Source organism: Tachyglossus aculeatus, chromosome 4 (genome assembly GCF_015852505.1).
Source record: "Tachyglossus aculeatus isolate mTacAcu1 chromosome 4, mTacAcu1.pri, whole genome shotgun sequence".
NCBI lineage: Eukaryota > Metazoa > Chordata > Mammalia > Monotremata > Tachyglossidae > Tachyglossus > Tachyglossus aculeatus.
In genome coordinates this window covers 113,581,757-113,605,485 of record NC_052069.1, presented here as the reverse complement: position 1 = coordinate 113,605,485, position 23,729 = coordinate 113,581,757, and the positions used below count along the sequence as shown (strand labels likewise).

General features: G+C 48.0%; 1 protein-coding gene across 1 annotated transcript in view; it reads left to right on the top strand.

The window, feature by feature from the left end:
* The first annotated feature begins 1,606 nt into the window (after window positions 1–1,606).
* PLPP7 (phospholipid phosphatase 7 (inactive)) overlaps window positions 1,607–23,729 on the top strand; it is a 35,508-nt gene continuing 13,385 nt past the window's right edge. The window contains exons 1-2 of the mRNA XM_038745461.1: window positions 1,607–1,691; window positions 17,192–17,770. Of these exons, the coding sequence (XP_038601389.1) occupies window positions 17,320–17,770 (451 nt within the window). The 5' untranslated portion in view covers window positions 1,607–1,691; window positions 17,192–17,319. The remainder of the gene's footprint in view (window positions 1,692–17,191; window positions 17,771–23,729) is intronic.

Sequence of the window (23,729 nt, the reverse complement as noted above, 5' to 3'; positions counted from 1 at the left end):
TCGGCAACATATAGAGACGGTCCCTACCCAACAACGGGCTCACAGTCTAGAAGGGACAGACAACAAAACAAAACATATTAACAAAATAAAATAGCACAGTAAATATGTACAAGTAAAATAGAGTAATAAATCTGTACTCTCCCAAGCGCTTAGTTCAGTACTGTGCACACAGTTAGCACTCAATAAATATGATTGATTGACTGATTGACAGACTCTCAGAATGAGAACAGGATAGAACAATCTGGAAAGTTTGGGTGAGGGTACTTTAATAGGGTTGTGTTTGAAGGGAGAAGAGACATCGGGTTTGTGCCTGGACTCACCACGCAGCAGTGAGTTCCACCGAGAGCCCATTATTCATCTTAAAGGATCCCAAAAGCTCGCAGAAAACCACTGCAATGAGTAACCAGCCCTGGAACTCTGGCCACTTACGTGCCAAACCCAGCCTGGAGGAGAAGGGAGCTATGAATTCCCTAGTGGAAGCCACCTCTCAAAAGTCTGCATGACAGTATAAACCACGACAGCAAAACCTAAGGGGCCTGTGACATCACAAGACCCAGCAACGAAATTACAACGTTGGGCCCCGTTTCCTGTTTTATGAGACCTCAGGGTGTGATCACCCACACTGCAGTCAGGAGGTCATTTCATAGAAACCGCTCTAGAAGCTGCAGAGCTGCTTTGACGTTCTGTAGCGGGGTGATTTCTATTCTTTGCCCCTCTCTGAGCCAGAGTTCAAGAAGTTGAGGCAAATCGCACAGGGTGACTCACCTCAGCCAATCCCGTTTAAAGCCACTCTGCCTTACCTGAGCCTTCTTTGAAATCCCACCTCGTGGCTCGGTGGAAAGAGCATGGGCTTTGGAGTCAGAGGTCATGGGTTCAAATCCCGGCTCTGCCAATTGTCAGCTGTGTGACTTTGGGCAAGTCACTTCACTTCTCTGTGCCTCAGTTACCTCATCTGTAAAATGGAGATTAAGACTGTGAGCCTCCTGTGGGACAACCTGATCACCTGGTAACCTCCCCAGCGCTTAGAACAGTGCTTTGCACATAATAAGTGCTTAATAAATGCCATTATTATGATTATTATTAAATTCAACATTCTCAGGGAAATCCTGGAATTGGATTCTCATCCTTTATAGCCCCGGGCAAGTTCTCCTGCCTAATTCATTCAAATGAGTTGCTAGTCCCCATCCCTTTCCCTTCTAAACCAAAAGAGATGAAGAGACAGCTCCATCCATTTAGGACTCCAAGGTTTTAGGTATTCAGTTACTTGGAAATAGGGGACTGAACCAAATGACCTCTACGGTTCAAGGGTTAAGAAGAGGTAAGAATTGTTTGCTTGTGTTTAATCACTGCTGGTAAAAACCAAGGGGTGCATGCCTTCCAACTTGAGAAATCCTTAGGGATCTGGTGGATTTTAAGACAATCCACCAGAAATGTCATTAGAGTGGATTTCCTAGACTAAGTATTTATTTAGATTGTGACCCAACGTGGGACTTGGACTGTGTCCAACCTGATTAGCTTGTATCTACCCTAGTGCTTAGTACAGTGCTTGGCATATAGTAAGCATGTAACAAATAACACAATTATTATTATTATTTCCTTGCTTTGGAATTTCCCCCAGACTCGGGTAGGAGGAAGCTCCCTGTCAGAGTGATGTTGGCCGAAGCCACGAGAGAAGCCCAGGACCTGTTCAGGTGGGATGGTAATTTGGGAAGACGTTTACAATGGGTCGGTAGCATTCCCCAGCTACTTACAAGGATGCTTTAACTGCAAATCTTGGCAGCTAAGCCAGCTCAGCAAGCCTCGGCCAGTGCTTCCTCCTGCAGCGGGTACTCTCCTGGGCACCGTGGGTGTTGCACATACGGCAGACGGCCGTCTGGTTGCACATGACCGTCAGAGTTGCATTTCCATCCTAAGAGTGAATGGTCTGGGCATTCAGAGTGGAGGAAAGAGGGCATATGTGGGAGTGGCGACGCGTTTTACCAAACACGCTGCCAAACTCCGCCGCCTCGAAATTCACAGATCCGCTCTCTGCCAGTGCTGATAATTTGCACAATTAGCATCACTCTGCTGCAGCTCCCAGCCTTCTGGGGGGATTTGGGCTAAGCCCTATCGCTCCACCTGCAAGAGGTAACTGACCCACAGGCTATGGGAGGGCAAGAGCTATGAGACGATATGGAGTTGGGTGGGCTAGGCACTGCTGAAGTGCGAGGCAGAATCTTTGGAGCGGGTCTTCCCCCAGGGACTGGGGAAATGGCCTTCGCATTTCTGCTCCTCTTAAACTTCTGTATCATCTTAATTCTGCCTACTCTGAGAGGGGACAAATATCCCTCTTCCCACTGGACAAGTGGCAGGCTGAGAGGTTGTGAGTTGCCTCAGGCCCCACAGGCAGGGAATGCATTTGTCAGTAGCTAGGAAAGAATGGGTGTACCAATCCAGGATTCCTTACCCAAAGTACAGGGTGCCTTTCTTTAGAACATTTTTCTGAACCTCTAAATGCAGGAACGCCTTCCAGAGCCTGTGAACAGAATAAAGCAAGGAGCCAGTTTGGGCTTTCCCTCTGTTCAGAGATGAGGTTATAAATTCCTTGAGAGCCGGGGCTGTGTCTTGTTCTCCTCCATCACTCCATCAGTGCTTAGTACAGTCCCCTGCCTCCAGTGAATGCTCAGTCATTACTATTGACTGATCACATAAGCCACTGAGATCTTATTCTGGGGTTTGGTGGAATGCCCTGGTGTTCCCAAGAGATGGTTTTATGACTTGGTCTAATCACCTGGTTCTTTGCTGCCTCCCAAATTATTAGAATCCCCATGCAGACAAAACTCCCTGGTCCCAAGTCCTGCGGCCTAATCAATCAATCAATCAATCAATCATATTTATTGAGTGCTTACTGTGTGCAGAGCACTGTACTAAGCGCTTGGGAAGTACAAGTTGGCAACATATAGAGACAGTCCCTACCCAACAGTGGGCTCATGGTAGTAGTAATAGTATTTATGAAGTGCTTATTGTGTGCAGGGCACTTTACTAAGTGCTGATAGAAAATACACAAGAGGGAATTAGAAGGAGTCCCTGTTTTTCAGGGGGCTCACAATCTAGGAGTAAAAGTGGGGAGAAGCAACTGGAGACAGAGACTTCAAGAAAGAAACAGCACGGCATAGTGGATAGAGCACTGGCCTGGGATTCAGAAGTTTGTGGGTTCTAATCCCAGATCTTCCACTTGTCTGTTCTGTGACCTTGAGCAAGGCACTTCACTTCTCTGGGCCTCAGTTACCTCATCTGTAAAATGGGGATTGAGACTGTGAGCCCCATGTGGGACAGGGACTGTGTCCAACCCAATTTGCTTGTACCCATCCCAGCCCTTAGTACAGTGCCTGGCACATAGTAAGTGCTTCACAGATACCATAATTATTATTATTTATTTTTAATCCTGGCTCTGCCGCTTGTCTGCTGTGTGAGCTTGGACAAGTTACTTCACTTCTCTATGCCTCAGTTATTTCATCTGTAAAATGGGGATAAAGACTTGAGTCCTATGTAGGACAGAGGTTGTGTCCGACCTGATTATTTTGACTCTACCCCAGTGCTTAGTTGGCTGGCACAGTAAGTGCTTAAGAAATACCATTTTAAAAATGAATGATGAAACATTAAAGCAACGCAGAAAAATACACAAAATAACAACACAATCAATAGGGGACTGTGGATAGAGGAGCAGAATTTCAGGCTTCCCATGGCCCAGAGTCCAAGGTATACCCTAACCACAGAGACCTTTGCAGCAGCCACCAGTGTTCCTGGGGTTTGGGGGAGTCCTCATGCTGTGGGTGTTTTCCTGTTTCCCACTGGTGTGGTGGAAGGCAGGATGGGATGGAGTCTCTTCGGTGGAAAGGAGAAAAGTGGTGCTGATTCCTGGGGAGGCAGTTTGACTTGCTGTCCCGGGGGATGGGGGGAATGGAGGGAGAGGAAGAGGAGGGATGATGCATGGGTGGAGTCCTTGACCCACCCAGCAACTTCTTCCTTCAGAGGAAATGTCCAATGCAGCAGGCAGGTTAATTATGAACAACGGCAATGTTTTCAAAGGACAGAAAAACCGAGGTAATTACTTTTTCCGGAGAGAAAAGTTAAAAGCTGAAATGCCGTTGCCTGGGAGATGGAGTTCTGTTTACCGCCCTCTTCTTTTCCCTGCAGTTGCAGATCAGAACCAATGGGAGCCAGTGGGAAAGTCGTGTTCTAAAATCCAGAATCTTTTGCCCCTGACTGTGTTTGCTGAATCCTTGTGGCCCTGAAGGTGGTGGGGTGCGGGAGGTGTGTGGACAGAGGGGCTGGCAGGGGGATAGGAGGAGTGTATGGTTGGGTTTGGGATACGTGCATTACAGGGTCGAGTTGTGTAGGTGGGTATGTGTGATTCAAATAATAGAGACGACTGTGAATACTTAATGAACTGCATCTCCAAGGAGTCAGAGAGAGAAGTGCTTGAAGATTGGGGGCTGAGAATGGGCTAGAAAAAATTGGGAAGGGAAAAATGTTGGTGGGTATTTAAGGAGCAGGAGCAGTGTGTTCAGGGCTGGCTTGGCTACAGATCCCAATTTGGGGCTAAATCAGTGAGACCATCTCCAAAGCAGATCACCGATCTCTGTCCCATCCACCTTCCCAGCTACCTGGGGTATTTCCCAGGCCCTGAATGTGTATTTGGTGGGAAAGAGAGCTTAAGCATTTTTATGGTTTTTGTTAAGTGCTTACTATGTGTCTAACACTGTTCTAAGCACTGGGGCATGTACGGGTTAATTAGGTCGGACAGAGTCCCTGTCCTCATAGGGTTCACAGTCTAAGTAGGAGGGAAAACAGGTATTTAATCCTCATTTTACAGTTAAGGGAACTGAGGCATTGAGAAGTTAAGTGACTTTCCCAAGGTCACACGACAAGCAATTGGCATAGCTGGGACCAGGATTCTAATCCCTGTGCATTAAGGTGCTTACTTGTATTGGGAGGTGTGGATATTCTGGTGAAGGTGTGAATCTATGGAGTGTGTGTGTGTGTGTGTGTGTGTGTGTGTGTGTGTGTGTGTGTGTTTATATGAGTGTGTGTTTTATCGAGGTCAGGTGGAGCCCTGAGATTCCCAAATCACGATTTCCATCGTCATCACCATCCAAATAATAATAAAAATAGTATTTGTTAGGTGCTTACTTTGTGCCAAGCACTGTACTAAACAGTGGGGTAGATACAAGGTGATCCTATTGGATGCAGTCCCCGTTCTTCATGAGCCTCACAGTCTAAGTAGTGGGGAGAACGTGCTTAATCCCCATTTTAGAGATGAAGAAACTGAGGGACTGAGAAGTTAAGTGACTTTCCCAAGGTCACACATGCAGACTAGCTACAGAGGTGGGATTAGAACCCACCTCCTCCGTCTCCCAGGCCCAGGCTCTTTCCCCTAGGCTTTGCTGCTTGCTGCCTTAGTTCTATTTACTGCTTCCTTTGCCAAAGCACCCTATCTTATTTATCTCGATTTAACCCTCACAACACTAGAACCGGCTATTATTATCCCTGTAATAATGGGAGCTGAGACATGGGGGAGGTTAAGGGCTAGCCCAAGGCCTCCCAGGAGACAAATGGCATTGGCAGGACTAGAACCCAGGACCTCCACACTGCCAGTCTGAAAATCTTTTGCCCAGTTCCTCCCCACAGCCCGACTGTCACTCCTTCTCCCCGCTCCACCAATCTCTCCTGCGGGAAACTAGTCTGGCTGTGTAAAGGAGGCTAGTGGCAAGCATCAGATGCGGCTGTCCGGCAGACGGACAGAGAGGCGAGCAACAGAGAGGGCATTAATCATTCATTCACTAAGTCGTACTTCTTGAGCCCTTACTGTGTGGAAAGCACTGTACTATGTGCTTGAGAGAGTACGATGTAACAACAGACTCATTCCTGCCCTCAACAGGAATGACCCTTCGCAGGGTTGTGACCTGTGGCCCCGTCAGGTCCTGCTCGGGTCTGCCCATCCTGACCTCCTCCGCCTGCCCCCCGAGGGGGCAAGGGGGGGAGGGAGAAGGAGGAGGATGCTGAGGACGGTTGGCAGGCGCAGGCCCCCGGATGGCAGGGATGGCATGCGGGATTAGGGAGAGTCAGGGACCCATTTCAGCACTGGGAGTTCTCCAAGGTGCTAAAATAAACCTTGCTGAGGATCGGATTTCCAGCCCGAAATAACCCAAGAGCAGCCACAGCCAGCTGAACGGAGAAATCCACCCTCGGAGGTTGAAGTGGGGGGCGGCGAGGGGACCAGACTTTGCTAATAATGGTTTTCTCATGCCTCTGTTTTTGCGTAGGGAAAGCAGAGTCCTCTAATTATTCAGCCCAGCTTCCTCTATCCAGTAGCTGTGGGTTTCTCACCGGCTTCAAGGCCTTACTGAAGGCACATCTCCTCCAAGAAGCTTTCCCTGACTAAGCTCTCCTGTTCTCCCACTCCCTTCTGTGCCGCGCTTACTTTCTCCTTCATTCACCCTCCCTCCCCCCCCCCCCGCCCCCAGCACGTATGTATTTATCTCCATATAGCTACCTTTTATTTGTCTATTTATTTATTTATTTTAATGTCTGTCTCCCCCACTCGACTGTGAGTTCGTTGTGGGCAGAGACTGTGATTGCTTGTTATATTGTACTCTCCCAAGTGTTTAGTACAGAGCTTTGCACATAAATACGACTGAATAAATGGGTCCGTCCTCCTCATCTACCGCAGCCAGCAATTGAATGTCATCTAGATTCAGGCCATATCTGTTTTCCCCCAAAACAATCCCCTCTCTTTACCTCCTCTAAATCTCTCCCTCTCACCAGTTTCATTTTGGGGTTTACTATGTGCCCAGCACTGTACTAAACACTGGGGTAGATACAAGGTGATCCCGTTGGACACAGTCCCTCTCCCTCATCAGCCTCACAGTCTAAGTATTGGGGAGAACATGTGCTTAATCCCCATTTAAGGATGAAGAAACTGAGAGACCGAGAAGTTGTGACTTGCCCAAGGTCACACAGCAGACCGTGGCCAGGGCTTAAAAACTTGGCAAAGGTTAAAGATAGCTTAGAGTGAGAAGCCAAAAGGGCTATAACCCTGGACCTCGTGACTGGTGATTTTCTCACCCTCCTTGTTCCAATTCTTTTTGCTACTCAGCATTCCCCTTCCTCCAGGGGAGGGTGGGAAGTTGGGGGAAGCCCACAGTTTAGGAGGGAATGGATTAGCCCCCAAAGGAGCAGGGAAACGGGTACTGGTTGCCAACTTGTATTCCCAAGCGCTTAGTACAGTGCTCTGCACAAAGTAAGCGCTCAATAAATACGATTGATTGATTGATTGATTGATTGAAGAGAGCACTCCACCTTCACCTTGCACCAAGCACTCTACTAGTTGTGGGATAGTCTTGCCTGGCCCTGATAGATTGTAAGCTCATTGAGGCCAGGAAGCAGTGTGGCCTAGTGAATAGAACATGGGCCTGGGAGACAGGAGAACCAGGCCTCTAATCTCATCTCTGCCACTTGTCTGCTCTGAGACCTTGAGCAACTCAACTTCTCTGTGCCTCATTTACCTCATCTGTAAAATGGGGATTAATAATAATGATGGTACTTGTTAAGCACTTACCATGTGCCAAGCACTGTTCTAAGCACTAGGGTAGATATAAGGTAATCAAGTTGTCCCACATGGGGCTCACAGCCTTAATCCCCATTTTACAGCTGAGGTCACTGAGGCCCAGAGAAGTGAAGTGACTTGCCCATAGTCACACAGCTGACAAGTGGCGGAGCTGGGATTAGAACCCGTGACCTCTGACTCCCCAGACCATGCTCTTTCCGCTAAGCCACGCTGCTTCTCAAGATTAAGACTCTGAGCACCATATGGGACATGGACTGTGTCCAAACTGATTATTTTGTACCTACCCCAGGGCTTAGTAGAGTATCTGGTACATAGCATTTAACATATACCATAAAAAAAGAAGGAATCCTGTCTACCAATTCTACAGTCTCCCAAACCCTTAGTACACAGTATGGACTGTGTATGCCTGATGAACAGCGGGTGCTCAGGAAATACTATTGATTAATTGATCTTTTGATTGAGCAGGGAGGTTAGACTAAGATTTTAGCAGTCTTAGTACACAGTATGGACTGTGTATGCTTGATAAACAGCGGGTGCTCAGGAAATACTATTGATTAATTGATCTTTTGATTGAGCAGGGTGGTTAGACTAAGATTTTAGCAGTCTGCTCTCTGAACTGGGCTTTGACCCCTCAAGATCTGAATTGCTCCTTGCTAGAAGGCACAGGTCACTCTGAAGTCTCAAGCAGCATGAGAAGCAGCATAGCCGAGTGGAAAGAGCATAGGCTTGGGAGTCAAAGAACCTAGATTCTAATCCTGGCTGCACCAATTTTCTGCTGCGTGACTTTGGGCAAGTCGCTTAATATTTCTGTGCCTCAGTGACCTTATCTGTAAAATGGACATTAAGACTGTGAGCCCCACATGGGATTTTCCCCTCCTACTTCACCTCCCTTCTCTCCTTCTACATCCCAGCCCACACACTCTGCTCCTCTGGTGCTAACCTTCTCACCGTGCCTCGATCTTGCCTGTCTCACTGCCGACCCCTGCCCCACATCCTACCTTTGGCCTGGAATGCCCGCCCTCCTCAAATCTACCAGACAATCACTCTCCCCCCGCTTCAAAGCCCTACTGAAGGCACATCTCTTCCAGGAGGCCTTCCCAGACTAAGCCCCACTTTTCCTCAGCTCCCACTCCCTTCCGTGTCACCCTGACTCACTCTCTTTGCTCTCCCCCCCACACACCACTTATGTATATATCTATAATTCTATTTATTTACATTGACACCTGTTTACTTTCACTGATATCTGTCTCCCCACCCTTAGACTGTGAGCCCATTGTGGGCTGGGATTGTCTCTCTTTATTGCTGTATGCTACTTCCCAAAAGCTTAGTACGGTGCTCTGCACACAGTAAGCACTCAAGACTGTGAGCCCGTTGTTGGGTAGGGACCGTCTCTATATGTTGCCGACTTGTATGATGAGAAGCAGCATGGATCAGTGGAAAGAGCCCGGGCTTGAGAGTCAGAGGTCACGGGTTCTAATCCCGGCTCTGCCGCTTGTCAGCTGTGTGACTTTGGGCAAGTCACTTAACTTTTCTGTGCCTCAGTTCCCTCATCTGTAAAATGGGGATTAAGACTCAGTGGGACAACCTGATCACCTTGTATTCTCCCCAGCACTCAGAACAGTGCTTTGCACATAGTAAGTGCTTAACAAATACCATTATTATTATTATTATTATTGTACTTCCCAAGCACTTAGTACAGTGCTCTGCACACAGAAAGCGCTCAATAAATACGATTGAATGAATGAATGAATATGGCCTGTATCCAACCTGATTAGCTTGTATCTACCTCAGTGTTTAGTACTGTGTTTGGCACATACCAAGTGTTTAACAAATACCATTTTTTAAAAAGTCTCTGAGCTCAGAAAGCAGGATCTCAGCATTCAGAGAAAGAAGAAATTGGAATGCCAGTGAGCACAGTCAGAATATCTTGAGCAGTCCGAGGGTGATCATTTCTTTCCAAGGTCTGGCTCAGGCCAGTTAATATCCAATCAATCAATCGTATTTATTGAGCACTTACTGTGTGCAGAGCACTGTACTTATCGCTTGGGAAGTACAAGTTGGCAACATACATCCAGAGGAGCATGGTCATGCCCTATTACTGCATTTTATACCAGCACTTCCACCATCCCTCACTGGATCAGGTTCAGTGTACTTCTCCCACCTTCCACTGGAGAAGTTCAATGTAATCCTCCCCATTTTGCAGAAGCCCAGAGAGGGTTAGTAATTTTCTTGAGGTCACACAGCAGTTCCATGGCATGCAGGATTAGAACCCAGTACCAGCTGAATCCTGGTGGCTTAGCCTACGGAGCCTTAGACCAGCTGCGACAGAGACACAGACGCTCTGGGAAACCTAAGAACCTTTACTGCATCACCCAGTCAACTCCTAGAAGTTGATAGATGTCACCCGTGTATTAATAGCCACAACCCAAGATATCTCAGCCTCCCTTTGACAGCACATCGGGTCATGTCCCTGGGGTAGGAACAGGGCCTGTGTTTCGGGTGGGCAGAGTGGAGTGTTATGCCACCCTATGGAAGAGGTTATCTTTGCTGCTGATGGGATTGTGGCCCAGGGATTCCCTGGAAGCAACAGCAGAGGGAACGTCGTCAGTCAACAGAACCTGCTTCGCTGTGCTATATGTTTCCCTGAAAGAGTGGCAGGAAATTGATCTGATGCAGGAGTCAATGACAGCGTGGAAGGAACCTGATTTCATGCAGCTTAATGACCAGGAATTTTGGTAATGCTTCTATTTCCCAAAATACATTTGTCCATCATTTGAATGAGAGAGGGAGAGGAAGCTTTTTGCTCCCCATTTTCAGGCAGGAAACTGAGGGTCAGAGAGTGGTTAAGTTGCTTATACTCTAAGGAAATGGCACCAAAGACACACACTGTATTTGTCTTACCTACATGGCTCTGCTGACCATGGCTTCATCTTCCTCAGGTTGTTGACCAAATTCTGGGGAGCACAGAACCCTAGGGAGCCCCATCAGGGGGCACAGAAGGAGGAAAAAGAGATGAAGCCATATTCAATCTCGTCGTCAAGTGCTCATGAATGGTCTGGCAGGGAATCAGGGAGGAACAGAGATGAAGCCACATTCAATCTCATCATCATGTGCTCATGAATGGTCTGGCTGGGAATCAGCAGCAGATGGAGGTGACTCAAAAACAACTTAAAAGATATATAAGTGGGAAAGTCCCAAGCTTCCACCACCCCTGGCATTTTCCCTGCCTAAGGAAGAAAGGAACAGGGCCCAAGGGACAGTCAGGTAGACAGCTGTGGACTCAGTGGGTTTTGCCAGCACCATAAGAAGCCTTCTCTATTGGACTACAAACTCCTTGAGGGCAAGGACTGTGTCTTTGACAGCTACATAGAGTCACCCATGGAGGACATTGGTCCCCAGGTGCCTAGATCAGTGCTCTGCACTTGGACAGCTAGTAATTGCTACTAATGATGAATGGGAAAGTCCAGCCCAAAGGGCCAGGAAGACAGTTAGGGCCAGGAGAGCCAGACAGAATCCCTGGATGCCCTCAGTTCACTAACAAAGAATGGAAACTCGACTGCTTGCCTTATTCCCAAAAAAGCTGGGGAGTGATGGATGTAAGTCCTCCCTTTGTCTGGACCACTAGAAACCGTCACCTAGATCCTTTAGTCCACTTCTTTTTGAACCCCATTTTCATCACCCCGACCATTTAACACTTAACATGAGAAGTCAGAGCGGTGATCTAATCCCGGCTCTACCATTTACCCACTGTGTGACCTTGGGCAAATCACTTAACTTTTCTGTGCCTCAGTTCCCTCATCTTCAGGATTGGAATTCAATCCCTGTTCTCCCTCCTACTTAGACTGTGATCCATGTAGGATCTGATTAACTTGTATCTGCCCCCAGCATTTAGTAAAGTGCTTGGCATACAGTAAGCACTTCAGCAAACACCACAATTATTATTATTATTGTTATTAGAACTCTGCTGCTAGTTGGATAATCTTCCTGAAGCATCTCTTGGCCAACCTCTCTCCTCCCCTCAAAACCCTTCACTGGCTTTCCGTGTCTCTCTGTACCAAACGAAAGCTCCTCACAGTAATCTTCAAGGCTCTTCAGCATCTGGCCTCATCTTATTTATCTGTTCTCTTCTCCCAGTATTCCCCCAACTCTCCATCTTCATGTTCCCCAAGGCAACCTTCTTAGTTATACCTCTCTTGCAGCTCTCCCTCCACCATCTCTTTGCTTATGCTGTCCCCCCAGCTTGTAAACATGAGGCAGATTACAGCTCTCCTCACATTCAAATCCCTCCTAAAATCACACCTCCTCCAACAAGCTATCTTCCATTAATCTCCCAGTACCCTGAGCCATATCATCCCTTCAGTCAACTCTTTCTAACATTTATTCATTTCCTTATACCCACGATGGCACTCACGTATAGATGACCTCTCAACATATTTCGTTTGCACTGTAAATATTTTGCTGTTTGTCTCCCCTATTAGAGACTAAGCCCAAAGGGCTGCGTGACTTCATTATTCCGTATTTTCCAACTGCCAATCCCAGTTTATTAAATTATAATTCAATAAATTTTACTTCTACCACTGCTACTCCTACTCCTCCTACTACCACTACTACTGCAGAATCCACTCACCCCAACAACCCAGCCAGGGAAAACCAGGAACTGCTTCTTGGTGCAGAGGCAGAAACACTCCAGAAGCAACATTAGACTCTTCCTCCATCGATCAGTCAATCATATTTATTGAGAGCCTATTGCATGCAGAATGCTGTACTAAGCACTTGGAAGAATATAGTCGAACAGAGTTGGTTGACATGCTCCCTGCCCACAGGAAGCTTACAGGCTAGAGGGATGGGGGATGGTCTGAGTCACCCAACTGCTCCCCTTACCATGCTCTGCAGAGAAACTGCATGAGAAGTAGCATGGCTTAGTCCTGGGTTCTAATCCCAGCCCCACCACATGTCTGCTGTGTGACTTCAGGCAAGTCACTTAAAGAAGCAGAGTGGCTCAGGGGAAAGAGCCCGGGCTTTGGAGTCAGAGGTCATGGGTTCAAATCCTGCCTCCGCCACTTGTCAGCTGTGTGACTTTGGGCAAGCCACTTCACTTCTCTGGGCCTGTTACCTCATCTGTAAAATGGGGATTATGATTGTGAGCCCCACGTTGGACAACCTGATCACCTTGTAACCTCCCCAGCGCTTAGAACAGTGCTTTGCACATGGTAAGTGCTTAGTAAATGCCATTATTATTATAATTACTTCACTTATCTAGGCCTCAGCTACCTCATCTGTAAAATGGGGATTAAGAATGTGAGTCCCATGTGAGATAGGGACTGTGTCCAACTTGATTAACTTTTAACTACCCCAGCGCTTAGAGCAGTACTTGGCACACAGTAAGCGCTTAACAAGTGCCATCATAATTATTAGAGAGAGCTTCTTGGGAACAGATCCGTGCCCCAGGCCACTTTATCACCCCTCTCTCCAATGGAGAGCAAATTCTACAAATTTCAATGAGGTTGGTTACAATGTACCGATGCCGAAGAGAGGACCATACCAGGAACGATTATTGAATTAGGTGTAATGCTCTATTGGTGGCTGTGTTGTCATCAGTAAAGCCCAGCACCCAGAGGGGAAATACTCTCTGGTGGATTTTAAGCACACAATCACCTTGCCCCCTCCTACCTCACCTCATTACTCTCCTACTACAACCCAACCCACAAACTTTGCTCCACCACTGCTAACCTTATCACTGTACCTCGATCTTGCCTGTCTCACCGCCAACCACTCTCCCATGTCCTGCTTCTGGCCTGGAACGCCCTCCCCCTTCATATCCGACAGACAATTCCTCTCCACCTCTTCAAAGCCTTAAAGGTACATCTCCTCCAAGAGGGCTTCCCTGACTAAGGGAAGAGGGCTCTGCACATAGTAAGCGCTCAGTAAATACGATTGATGATGACAGGGTAGGGGCCTGCGAGTCGCAAGGTTTGCTGCCATTTGTCTGCTGCATGGGGACAGGGTAGGGGCCTGGGAGTCACAAGGTTTGCTGCCATTTGGTTTTGTTCTCTGTCTCCCCCTTTTAGACTGTGAACCCACTGTTGGGTAGGGACTGTCTCTATATGTTGCCAATTTGTACTTCCCAAGCGCTTAGTACAGTGCTCTGCACATAGTAAGCGCTCAATAAATACGATTGATGGTGACAGGGTAGGGGCCTGGGAGTCACAAGGTTTGCTGCCATTTGTCTGCTGCATGGGGACAGGGTAGGGGCCTGGGAGTCACAAGGCTTGCTGCCATTTGGTTTTGTACTCTGTCTCCCCCTTTTAGACTGTGAGCACACTGTTGGGTAGGGCCTGTCTCTATATGTTGCCAATTTGTACTTCCCAAGCGCTTAGTACAGTGCTCTGCACATAGTAAGCGCTCAATAAATACGATTGATGATGACAGGGTAGGGGCCTGGGAGTCACAAGGTTTGCTGCCGTTTGTCTGCTGCATGGGGACAGGGTAGGGGCCTGGGAGTCACAAGGCTTGCTGCCATTTGGTTTTGTTCTCTGTCTCCCCCTTTTAGACTGTGAGCCCACTGTTGGGTAGGGACTGTCTCTATATGTTGCCAATTTGTACTTCCCAAGCGCTTAGTACAGTGCTCTGCACATAGTAAGCGCTCAATAAATACGATTGATGATGACAGGGTAGGGGCCTGGGAGTCACAAAGTTTGCTGCCGTTTGTCTGCTGCATGGGGACAGGGTTAGGGGCCTGGGAGTCACAAGGCTTGCTGCCATTTGGTTTTGTTCTCTGTCTCCCCCTTTTAGACTGTGAGCCCACTGTTGGGTAGGGACTGTCTCTATATGTTGCCAATTTGTACTTCCCAAGCGCTTAGTACAGTGCTCTGCACATAGTAAGCGCTCAATAAATACGATTGATGGTGACAGGGTAGGGGCCTGGGAGTCACAAGGTTTGCTGCCGTTTGTCTGCTGCATGGGGACAGGGTAGGGGCCTGGGATTCACAAGGTTTGCTGCCGTTTGGTTTTGTTCTCTGTCTCCCCCTTTTAGACTGTGAGCCCACTGTTGGGTAGGGCCTGTCTCTATATGTTGCCAATTTGTACTTCCCAAGCGCTTAGTACAGTGCTCTGCACATAGTAAGCGCTCAATAAATACGATTGATGATGATGATGATGATATAGTCGAACAGAGTTGGTTGACATGCTCCCTGCCCACAGGAAGCTTACAGGCTAGAGGGATGGGGGATGGTCTGAGTCACCCAACTGCTCCCCTTACCATGCTCTGCAGAGAAACTGCATGAGAAGTAGCATGGCTTAGTCCTGGGCTCTAATCCCAGCCCCACCACATGTCTGCTGTGTGACTTCAGGCAAGTCACTTAAAGAAGCAGAGTGGCTCAGGGGAAAGAGCCCGGGCTTTGGAGTCAGAGGTCATGGGTTCAAATCCTGGCTCCGCCACTTGTCAGCTGTGTGACTTTGGGCAAGCCACTTCACTTCTCTGGGCCTGTTACCTCACCTGTAAAATGGGGATTATGATTGTGAGCCCCACGTTGGACAACCTGATCACCTTGTAACCTCCCCAGCGCTTAGAACAGTGCTTTGTACATGGTAAGTGCTTAATAAATGCCATTATTATTATTATTACTTCACTTATCTAGGCCTCAGCTACCTCATCTGTAAAATGGGGATTAAGAATGTGAGTCCCATGTGAGATAGGGACTGTGTCCAACTTGATTAACTTTTAACTACCCCAGCGCTTAGAGCAGTACTTGGCACACAGTAAGCGCTTAACAAGTGCCATCATAATTATTAGAGAGAGCTTCTTGGGAACAGATCCGTGCCCCAGGCCACTTTATCACCCCTCTCTCCAATGGAGAGCAAATTCTACAAATTTCAATGAGGTTGGTTACAATGTACCGATGCCGAAGAGAGGACCATACCAGGAACGATTATTGAATTAGGTGTAATGCTCTATTGGTGGCTGTGTTGTCATCAGTAAAGCCCAGCACCCAGAGGGGAAATACTCTCTGGTGGATTTTAAGCACTCAATCACCTTGCCCCCTCCTACCTCACCTCATTACTCTCCTACTACAACCCAACCCACAAACTTTGCTCCACCACTGCTAACCTTATCACTGTACCTCGATCTTGCCTATCTCACCACCAACCACTCTCCCATGTCCTGCTTCTGGCCTGGAACGCCCTCCCTCTTCATATCCGACAGACAATTCCTCTCCACCTCTTCAAAGCCTTAAAGGTACATCTCCTCCAAGAGGGCTTCCCTGACTAATCCCTCCTTTCCTCTTCTCTCACTCTCTTCTGCATCATCCTGACTTACTCCCTTTATTCATCCTTCCTCCCAGCTCCACAGCACTGTAATTTGTAATTGGCTTATTTATATTAATGTCTGTCTCCCCCTCTAGACTATAAACTCACTGTGGTCAGGAAATTTGTCTGTTTATTGTTATATAGTACTCTCCCAAGCACTTAGTACAGTGCTCTGCACACAGTAAGTGCTCAATTAATGCAGTTGATTGACTGACTGACTGCTCAAATCCTGATCCGTCTTCCAACACCATTCATTCCCCCGATGGCCTGTGGCAAGACTTCCCCATCTGTGTGTAGTGCCTGAAAAGTGTAGGTAAGACTGAGTCTATGACAGAACTGTATTTCTTCACCTCTCCAAGCTTCCCCTCTTTACTTCCACCCTTTGCCTCCGCATTCATTCTAATAGCCCTGGTAGAGAGGCCAGAGCCCACCCCGACAACCCCTGCTCAGTCTTTCAACCAATTTGGTTATTTTGTACTCTCCCAAGCGCTTAGTAAAATGTTCTGTGCACAGTGAGCACTAAATAAATGTGGTTGATTGATTGAGCAGACCATTCATTCATTCATTCAATCATATTTATTGAGCGCTTACTGTGCAGAGCACTGTACTAAGCGCTTGGGAAGTACAAGTTGGCAACATATAGAGACGGTCACTATCCAACAACGGGCTCACAGTCTAGAAGGGGGAGAGACCACTGTACTAAGCACTTGGGAGAGTACGATACAACAGAGTTGGTAGACGCTATCCCTGCCCACAGTGAGCTTACAGTATTGTGGAGGGGGAAATCTTTTAGAAGAAAAAACAGTGTTTCTCAATGAGACCGACAGGCCCTTGGGTGGCAATCACCACATCTGCCATCCCTCTCTACTCCACCCGGGATTGACCGAAGGGTTATTTGGAAAGAACTGAGAGGTCTGACGGTGGAAGCAGGTGTGCTTTTCCTGGCCCAGATTCTAGCTCTCTCCGGGCCTGGCTGCTGCTCACGTCAAGAAAGGACTAAACTGGTTTATGAAACATGGCCCAAGCCAGGGACTACATTTCCCAGGGTTCCCGGCAGCTTGGGGAATGAGCAATTGGAAGATTTAAATAGCCTAGGCCAGAGGCAGCTGAGCCCCAGAGCAGGGATTCACCCTCCTCTCCTTCCCATCCATTGGCTTCCATCCCTCTTTGGGAAGGCTCGATTGGCTGTCTCAGCTGGCACTCCGGCTCCCCTTCAAGCTTGGTCGCAGCATGAAGTAAATAACCATGTGCATTCCTTTACTCTATATTTAACAGCTGCAGTCTGTGCGGGAGCAAACTGCATGGGGAGGAAATTGTGGTGGCTCACAGAAACAGCCATCTCGGGAGAGAAAGCTGCCTAAAGAGTGAGAGGCACTGGGGATTTTTCTCAGCGCGAGTGCACCATGTCAGCCTCTCAAAGCCGGGCCAGGGCCAGGGAGCGAAATAACATTCTGAATCGAGCTGAGTTCCTCTCCTTGAATCAGCCCCTGAAAGGGGCCCAGGAGTCCCGAGGTGGCGGTAAGAAGCCTTCGGGGCCCTCTATTCCTCCTCCCCCAACCAACGAGGGAGCCAAGGAACGAAGACAGTCCCAGCAGCTGCCGGAGGAAGACTGCATGCAACTCAACCCATCCTTCAAGGGGATCGCATTCAACTCCCTGCTGGCCATTGACATCTGTATGTCCAAGAGGCTGGGCGTCTGTGCCCACCGGGCGGCCTCCTGGGCCAGCGCCCGTTCCATGATCAAACTCGTCGGGATCACGGGCCACGGGGTCCCGTGGATCGGGGGCACCATCATCTGCTTGGTCAAGAGCAACACCCTGGCTGGACAGGAGGTCCTTATGAACCTACTGCTGGGTAAGTGAAACCCTCACGCTGCAGGCCGGCTGAGAAAGCCCAGTGGGGAGGGGTTCCTCCCCAGCCCCCCCACCCATTTCTGGACCTCCCCACAACCCAGTCCTGGAAATGGGCCAGAGTACTGTAAATGAGGTTAAGTGGGGCCTGTTTGGGTACCACTGCTAGGGATGGCCTAGAAATTATCAGACGAAGGAGAGGATCGAAGCGCTCCACCAAGCCATTTGGACGACTGCCCGTCAAAAGAGTTAATTCTGGAAGGGAACAGAGGAGCTTTCTGACTCAGAGTCCAAAGTTTCCAGGAGTCCCTCAGAGACGGGTTGCGGGCTCTCTCCAGGGCTCCATAGTGGGAAGAGTCAGGAAGCTGATGCCCTAAAACTTTAATATACTCGAGGGGGACCAATGAGAGGAGAAAATCAAGTTCAGCGGCAATTCAGGGGAGTAACGAGTGGGCTGAAGGAAGGGGATCTGTTTCCAGGCAGGAAGGTGCAAACCCCATCCAGGGAGACTCCACCCTGCCTGGCTCGGTTTAGCTAAATCTGGAAGGAAACTAGGGCCTAGTTTGGGGTTGAGAGAACTCAGGGCCTAGTTTGGGGTTGGCTTTGGTGGTCCTTGTTGACCCTTCGAGACGAGTATCGGTTCAGTTCCTGGGTGAATCAGATTCTTGGTTTGACTCTGAAAATCAGCCCCTTTCTAGGAGCTGTTCCTGGATTGAGTTCTAGTCTCTTTCCAAGATCCTCACCTGCCCTAACACAATCAAGTGAGACCAATTCAGAGGTCCCCAGAGCAGAAAACTGAAGGAAACTCATCTTCACATGGTGGGTGGTCAGCATATGGAATTTGTCACCACAGAGAGTTTGTGCATCCAGAACACATCAATATTGGATAATTCATGGACAGGAGGTCTCAAAGGAGAAAATTAGGGAGGTATAGAGGAAAAGTTAGGAGTATTAGGATGGTTGTCGAGGGCAACGCTCTTATGGTTCTTCCAAGCACCCTGTCGCCATGCCCAAGAAGGAATCCTGGTCTGGCCCAGTAATTTCTCATGGATTGCTTGTGGTTTTCATTCATTCATTCATTCAATCATGTTTATTGAGCACTTACTGTGCGCAGAGCACTGTACTAAGCGCTTGGGAAGTACAAATTGGCAACATATAGAGACAGTCCCTACCCAACAGTGGGCTCACAGTCTAAAAGGGGGCAACAGACAACGAAACAAAACAAGTAGACAGGTGTCAGTACCATCATAATAAACAAAATTATAGCTATATGCGCATCATTAATAAAATAAATAAAAATAGTAATGATGGCATTTGTTAAGTGCTTACTATGTGCGAGGCACTGTTCTAAGCGCCAGGCGGATACAAGGTGGTCAGGTTGTCCCACGTGGAGCTCACAGTCTTAATCCCCATTTTACAGATGAGGTAACTGAGGCACAGAGAAGTGAAGTGACTTGCCCAAGGTCACACAGCAGACATGTGGCGGAGCTGGGATTAGAACCCATGACCTCTGACTCCCAAGCCCGGGCTCTTGCCACTGAGCCACGCTGCTTCTCATGTAGAGTAATAAATATGTACAAATAAAATAGAGTAATAAATATGTACAGATATGTACAAGTGCTGTGGGGAGGGGAAGGGGGGTAGGGCGGGAGGGAGATGGGGAGGAGGAGGAGGAAAGGAAAAGGGGGGGCTCAGTCTGGGAAGGCCTCCTGGAGGAGGTGAGCTCTCAGTATGACTTTGAAAGGAGGAAGAGAGCTAAGTTTTCTAATCTTATGCTCGCCCATCCTCTGAGAGGCCCCCTTTGCTTTATGGTGGTCCCTCAGTGTTCTTTTGTTTTTTCGAAGGTCTTCATCATCACTTAATATGGATTGGTTTTCCACAGGGTACAGTACTAGAAATTCAGGAGAACCCTTTTTTACCCCTTTTTTATGCATTTATTAAGTTCTTACTATATTCCAGGCACTATACTAAGTGCTGGGTAGGTACAAAACAATCAGGTTGGACATAGTCCCTGTCCCACATAAGGCTCACAGTCTTAATCTCCATTTGACTGATGAGGTATCTGAGGCACAAAGAAATTAAGTGATTTGCCCAAAGTCAAACATCAGATAAGTGGCAGAGTCAGGATTAGAACCCAGGTGCTCTGACTCCCAGTCTTGTGCTCTTTACACTAGGCCACACTGTTTCCCTTACCATCTAGGAGGAGGCATTTCGGAGAAGACAAGTGGGTAGGAGTGAATCACTCTTTTTCAATGATTTAGCCCCTCTCCTTTCAGGTTGATCATAAGGGTTGGGAAGGGGGAGATGATGGCTCCCCTCCCCTCTAGTCAGGAGAGCTTTCTTGGAGGAGGGGAGATTTGACTTGCATCAGGATGGGAAGTGAAAGAAGAATGAGAGGTTATTCCAAACCCAGGAAACGGTCCAGGGTCCAGCAGAGAGCTGGGAAGAGGGATGGAGAGGACTAGAGAAGCAGCGTGGCCTAGTGGATAGAGCATGGGCTGGAGAGTCAGAAGGACTTGGGTTCTAATCCAGGCTCTGCCACTTGTCTGCTGTGTGACCTTAGGCAAGTCACTTCACTTCTCTGTGCCTGTTACCTTATCTGTAAAATGGAGATTAAAACTGTGAGCCCCACATGGGACAAGGACTGTGTCCAACTTTGTACCCAATGCTAAAGTACAACGCCTGGCACATAGTAAGAGTTTCCCAAATACCATAAAGAAGGATGAGGAGAAGGTCAATTTGGCTAGAGCCAAGGTCCTGAGCTGGAGGGTAGGAAAGATAAGGAAGGCAGCTGACAGCTTTGCCACAGCTGAAGAGGTCAAGAGAAGCTCATGAACTCCATCCCTAAGAAAGCCATTAGGCCTCCTCTCCTATCCTGCATCCCAGAAAAAAACTTGCACTCCTGTCAAGTCCCCCAGTGGGAAATCAGAGAAGGGGCAGGAAATGACAGAATAGAGGATTTGTCTCTGCCCTTCCTACCCGGAGGCTGGTGCTAGAGATGGAACGACTCCAGAAGAAAAGGGTCCAGAAGGTAGGCCATAGCCAGAGCAGACCAGGACAGGCTAGGGAAACTGGTTCCTGGTGAGAACAGGGAATTGAGGGCTTGGCCACTCATTCGGTTTCAGGAAAAGGACCCAGAGTCACTGCTTTAAAGACTGTTAATCCAGGTAAAGCAATAAGCAGATGGTTCGGGTTCGGGAGAGCCCTGAGCAGAGCAAACCTCCATAATGGGCCAAATTCACCCCTACTTCCCAGAGAGGCCTGCCCCAAGGTCCGTGAATGACATAAATAACAGGTATTTTACTATTGATTAACTGACTGATGACATCCCATCCCTCTAGACTGTAAGCTCACTGTGGGCGGGGAATGTGTCTGTTTACTGTTCTATTGTATGCTTCCAAGTGCTTAGTTCAGTGTCCTGCACACAATAAGCTCTCAGTAAATACAGTTGCATGAATGAATGACTGAATGAATCAATCAATCCCTGGCCTCTTTTCAGGGCAGGCAAAAATTGAGGGGAAAAGTGAGGGAGGAAAAAGAGTCAACCCTGGGGCAGAGGTTTACAGCAGACTTGGGGGGGGGCCTTAAGGAAGTGCGTGGTGGATACTATGGGCAGTAGGTTCTGTTTAGAGCCCCAGAGACTCATGCCTTCTAGACAGTCTAAGTGTCATGTCATATGCCTTGCCCTCCAACCACAGGAGGCTATTAGGGAAGGATTGGAGCTGGATCCTGTGAATCAGGAGTTCTGGGTTTCCCTATTCAGACCATAAAAGAGAATTTTACTTCTCTCTCTTGGCCCTGCGATTACCATTTGTTGTGTTTGTGGTGGCATCCTGAGACTTGGGAGCCAATCGGTCATACCTGGATCCTCAATCCCCCAGGTAGAACTCAGAGCAGGTGCTCACTCCCTGCCAGTTGAAGAGAACCAGAAGCCTCTAGGTTTAGATTGGACCATTGAGGTGGTGTGTTCTGCCCTGCCGGGCTTATCAGACCTGGTTACCACTCTTCCAACCAAAAGGTTGGGATTTTTCTCAGATGGGTTCAGTTCACAGACATTAGTTCATCCTCAAAGTCTTTTTCTCAGGCCCTTTCTCTCCTGAATAGCTGCTCACTTGATTAAATACCATGCATCTGTTAATTCTCTCTCTCTCTCTCACACACACACACACACACACACACACACACACACACACACACTCACTCATTCATTCAATCATATTTATTGAGCGCTTACTGCATACAGAGCACTGTACTAAGCGCTTGCGAAGTACAAGATGGCAACATGTAGAGACGGTCCCTACCCAACAACGGGCTCACAGTCTAGAAGGGGGAGACAGACAACAAAACAAAACATGTGGACAGGTGTCAAGTCATCAGAACAAATAGAATTAAAGCTAAATGCACATCATTAACAAAATAAATAGAATAGTAAATATGTACAAGTAAAATAGAATAATAAATCCGTACAAACATATATACAGGTGCTGTGGGGAGGGGAAGGAGGTAGGGCTGGGGGGATGGGGAGAAGGAGAGGAAAAAGGGGGCTCAGTCTGGGAAGACCTCTAAAACACACGCGCGCGCACACACACACACACACACACACACACACACACACACACTTAGTTCTACCAATGCCTTGAGATCCATTCTTAGTGACAGGTTTTAGTGGCCATTGGGAAAGGGAATCCCCTAGTCTCCTCTCAGTTCCTGTGGCCCATACTGCTGAACAAATGCCACAATAAGGATTATTACTCCCTCCCTACCCCACAGTGTTTCTAAGCCCTCCTCCCTCTCCCTCTCAGGCTGAATTTCTGATGTGGTCTCTGGAAAGGAGCCAGCCTGTCCCCCAGTGAGGTGGAGCTTGCTACATGAGGCTATCAAAGGAAAGCAGTCAGGCAACTTCAGGAACAGCACTTGGGGGCCCATAGTGGAAGGAGCCCGAAAGTGGAGCATCCAGCAGCTTCCTGAGACAAAGAGGCTGGAAAATCTTCTCAGTTGTGTTGTCAGATCAATCTATTCCCCTTCCTTCAAATGGGTCGGCGGCAGCTATGGATGCTAGGACTCCGCTCTGGGTCCTGTCTGGGTCCATTCACCTTACCAAGAAGCTCTAGGGAGGCAAGTCACGAGGACGAGTTACAATCAGGTTTCAAATTGGAATAGGAGTCAGGAGGCCCAGGTTCAAATCCCCAAAGAAGCATTGTGGCCTAGTGGAACAAAGAAGGGCCTGAGAGGGAGAGGATCTGGGTTCTAATCCTACTCCGTCATTTGCCTGCTGTGTGACACTGGGCAAACCATAACTTCCCTGGGCCTCACTTGCCTTATCTGTAAAATAGAAATTCAAGGCTTCTTCTCCCTCCTATTTAGACAGAGACTGTGTCCCACCTGACTGCCTTGTATCTACCCCAGTGCTTAGTATGGTTCTTGGCACATAGCGCTTAAACATATTGTTGGAATTATTATTTTTCTTGTTATTATTATCATTATTCATTCATTCATTCATTCAATCGTATTTATTGAGCGCTTACTGTGTGCAGAGCACTATACTAAGTGCTTGGGAAGTACAAGTCGGCAACATATTGAGATGGTCCCTACCCAACAACGGGCTTACAGTCTATTACTATTATTATTACAACTCTCCCACTGGCCACCTTCTGTAAGACCTTGGGCAAGTCACTTACCCTCTCTGGGCCTTATTTTTCTCATCTGTGAAATGGGGATGAGAAAGAGTGTGACCCCGGGACAGGATAGGGAGCATCTCTGAACTCAGAATCCAGGTGTGAATGCTTAGTAAACGCCATCATTGCTATTATAATTAAGGGGCAGGAGAAGTCGTGCAGATAATACAGAATAACAGCTAATGCAATTGGAGGTTAATAAATTTATCAATAGAAGGGTGCTGTGCCTGGACATGTCTAAGTCATGGAGGATGGATGAGGGCAAGTGAAACATTCATTCATTCATTC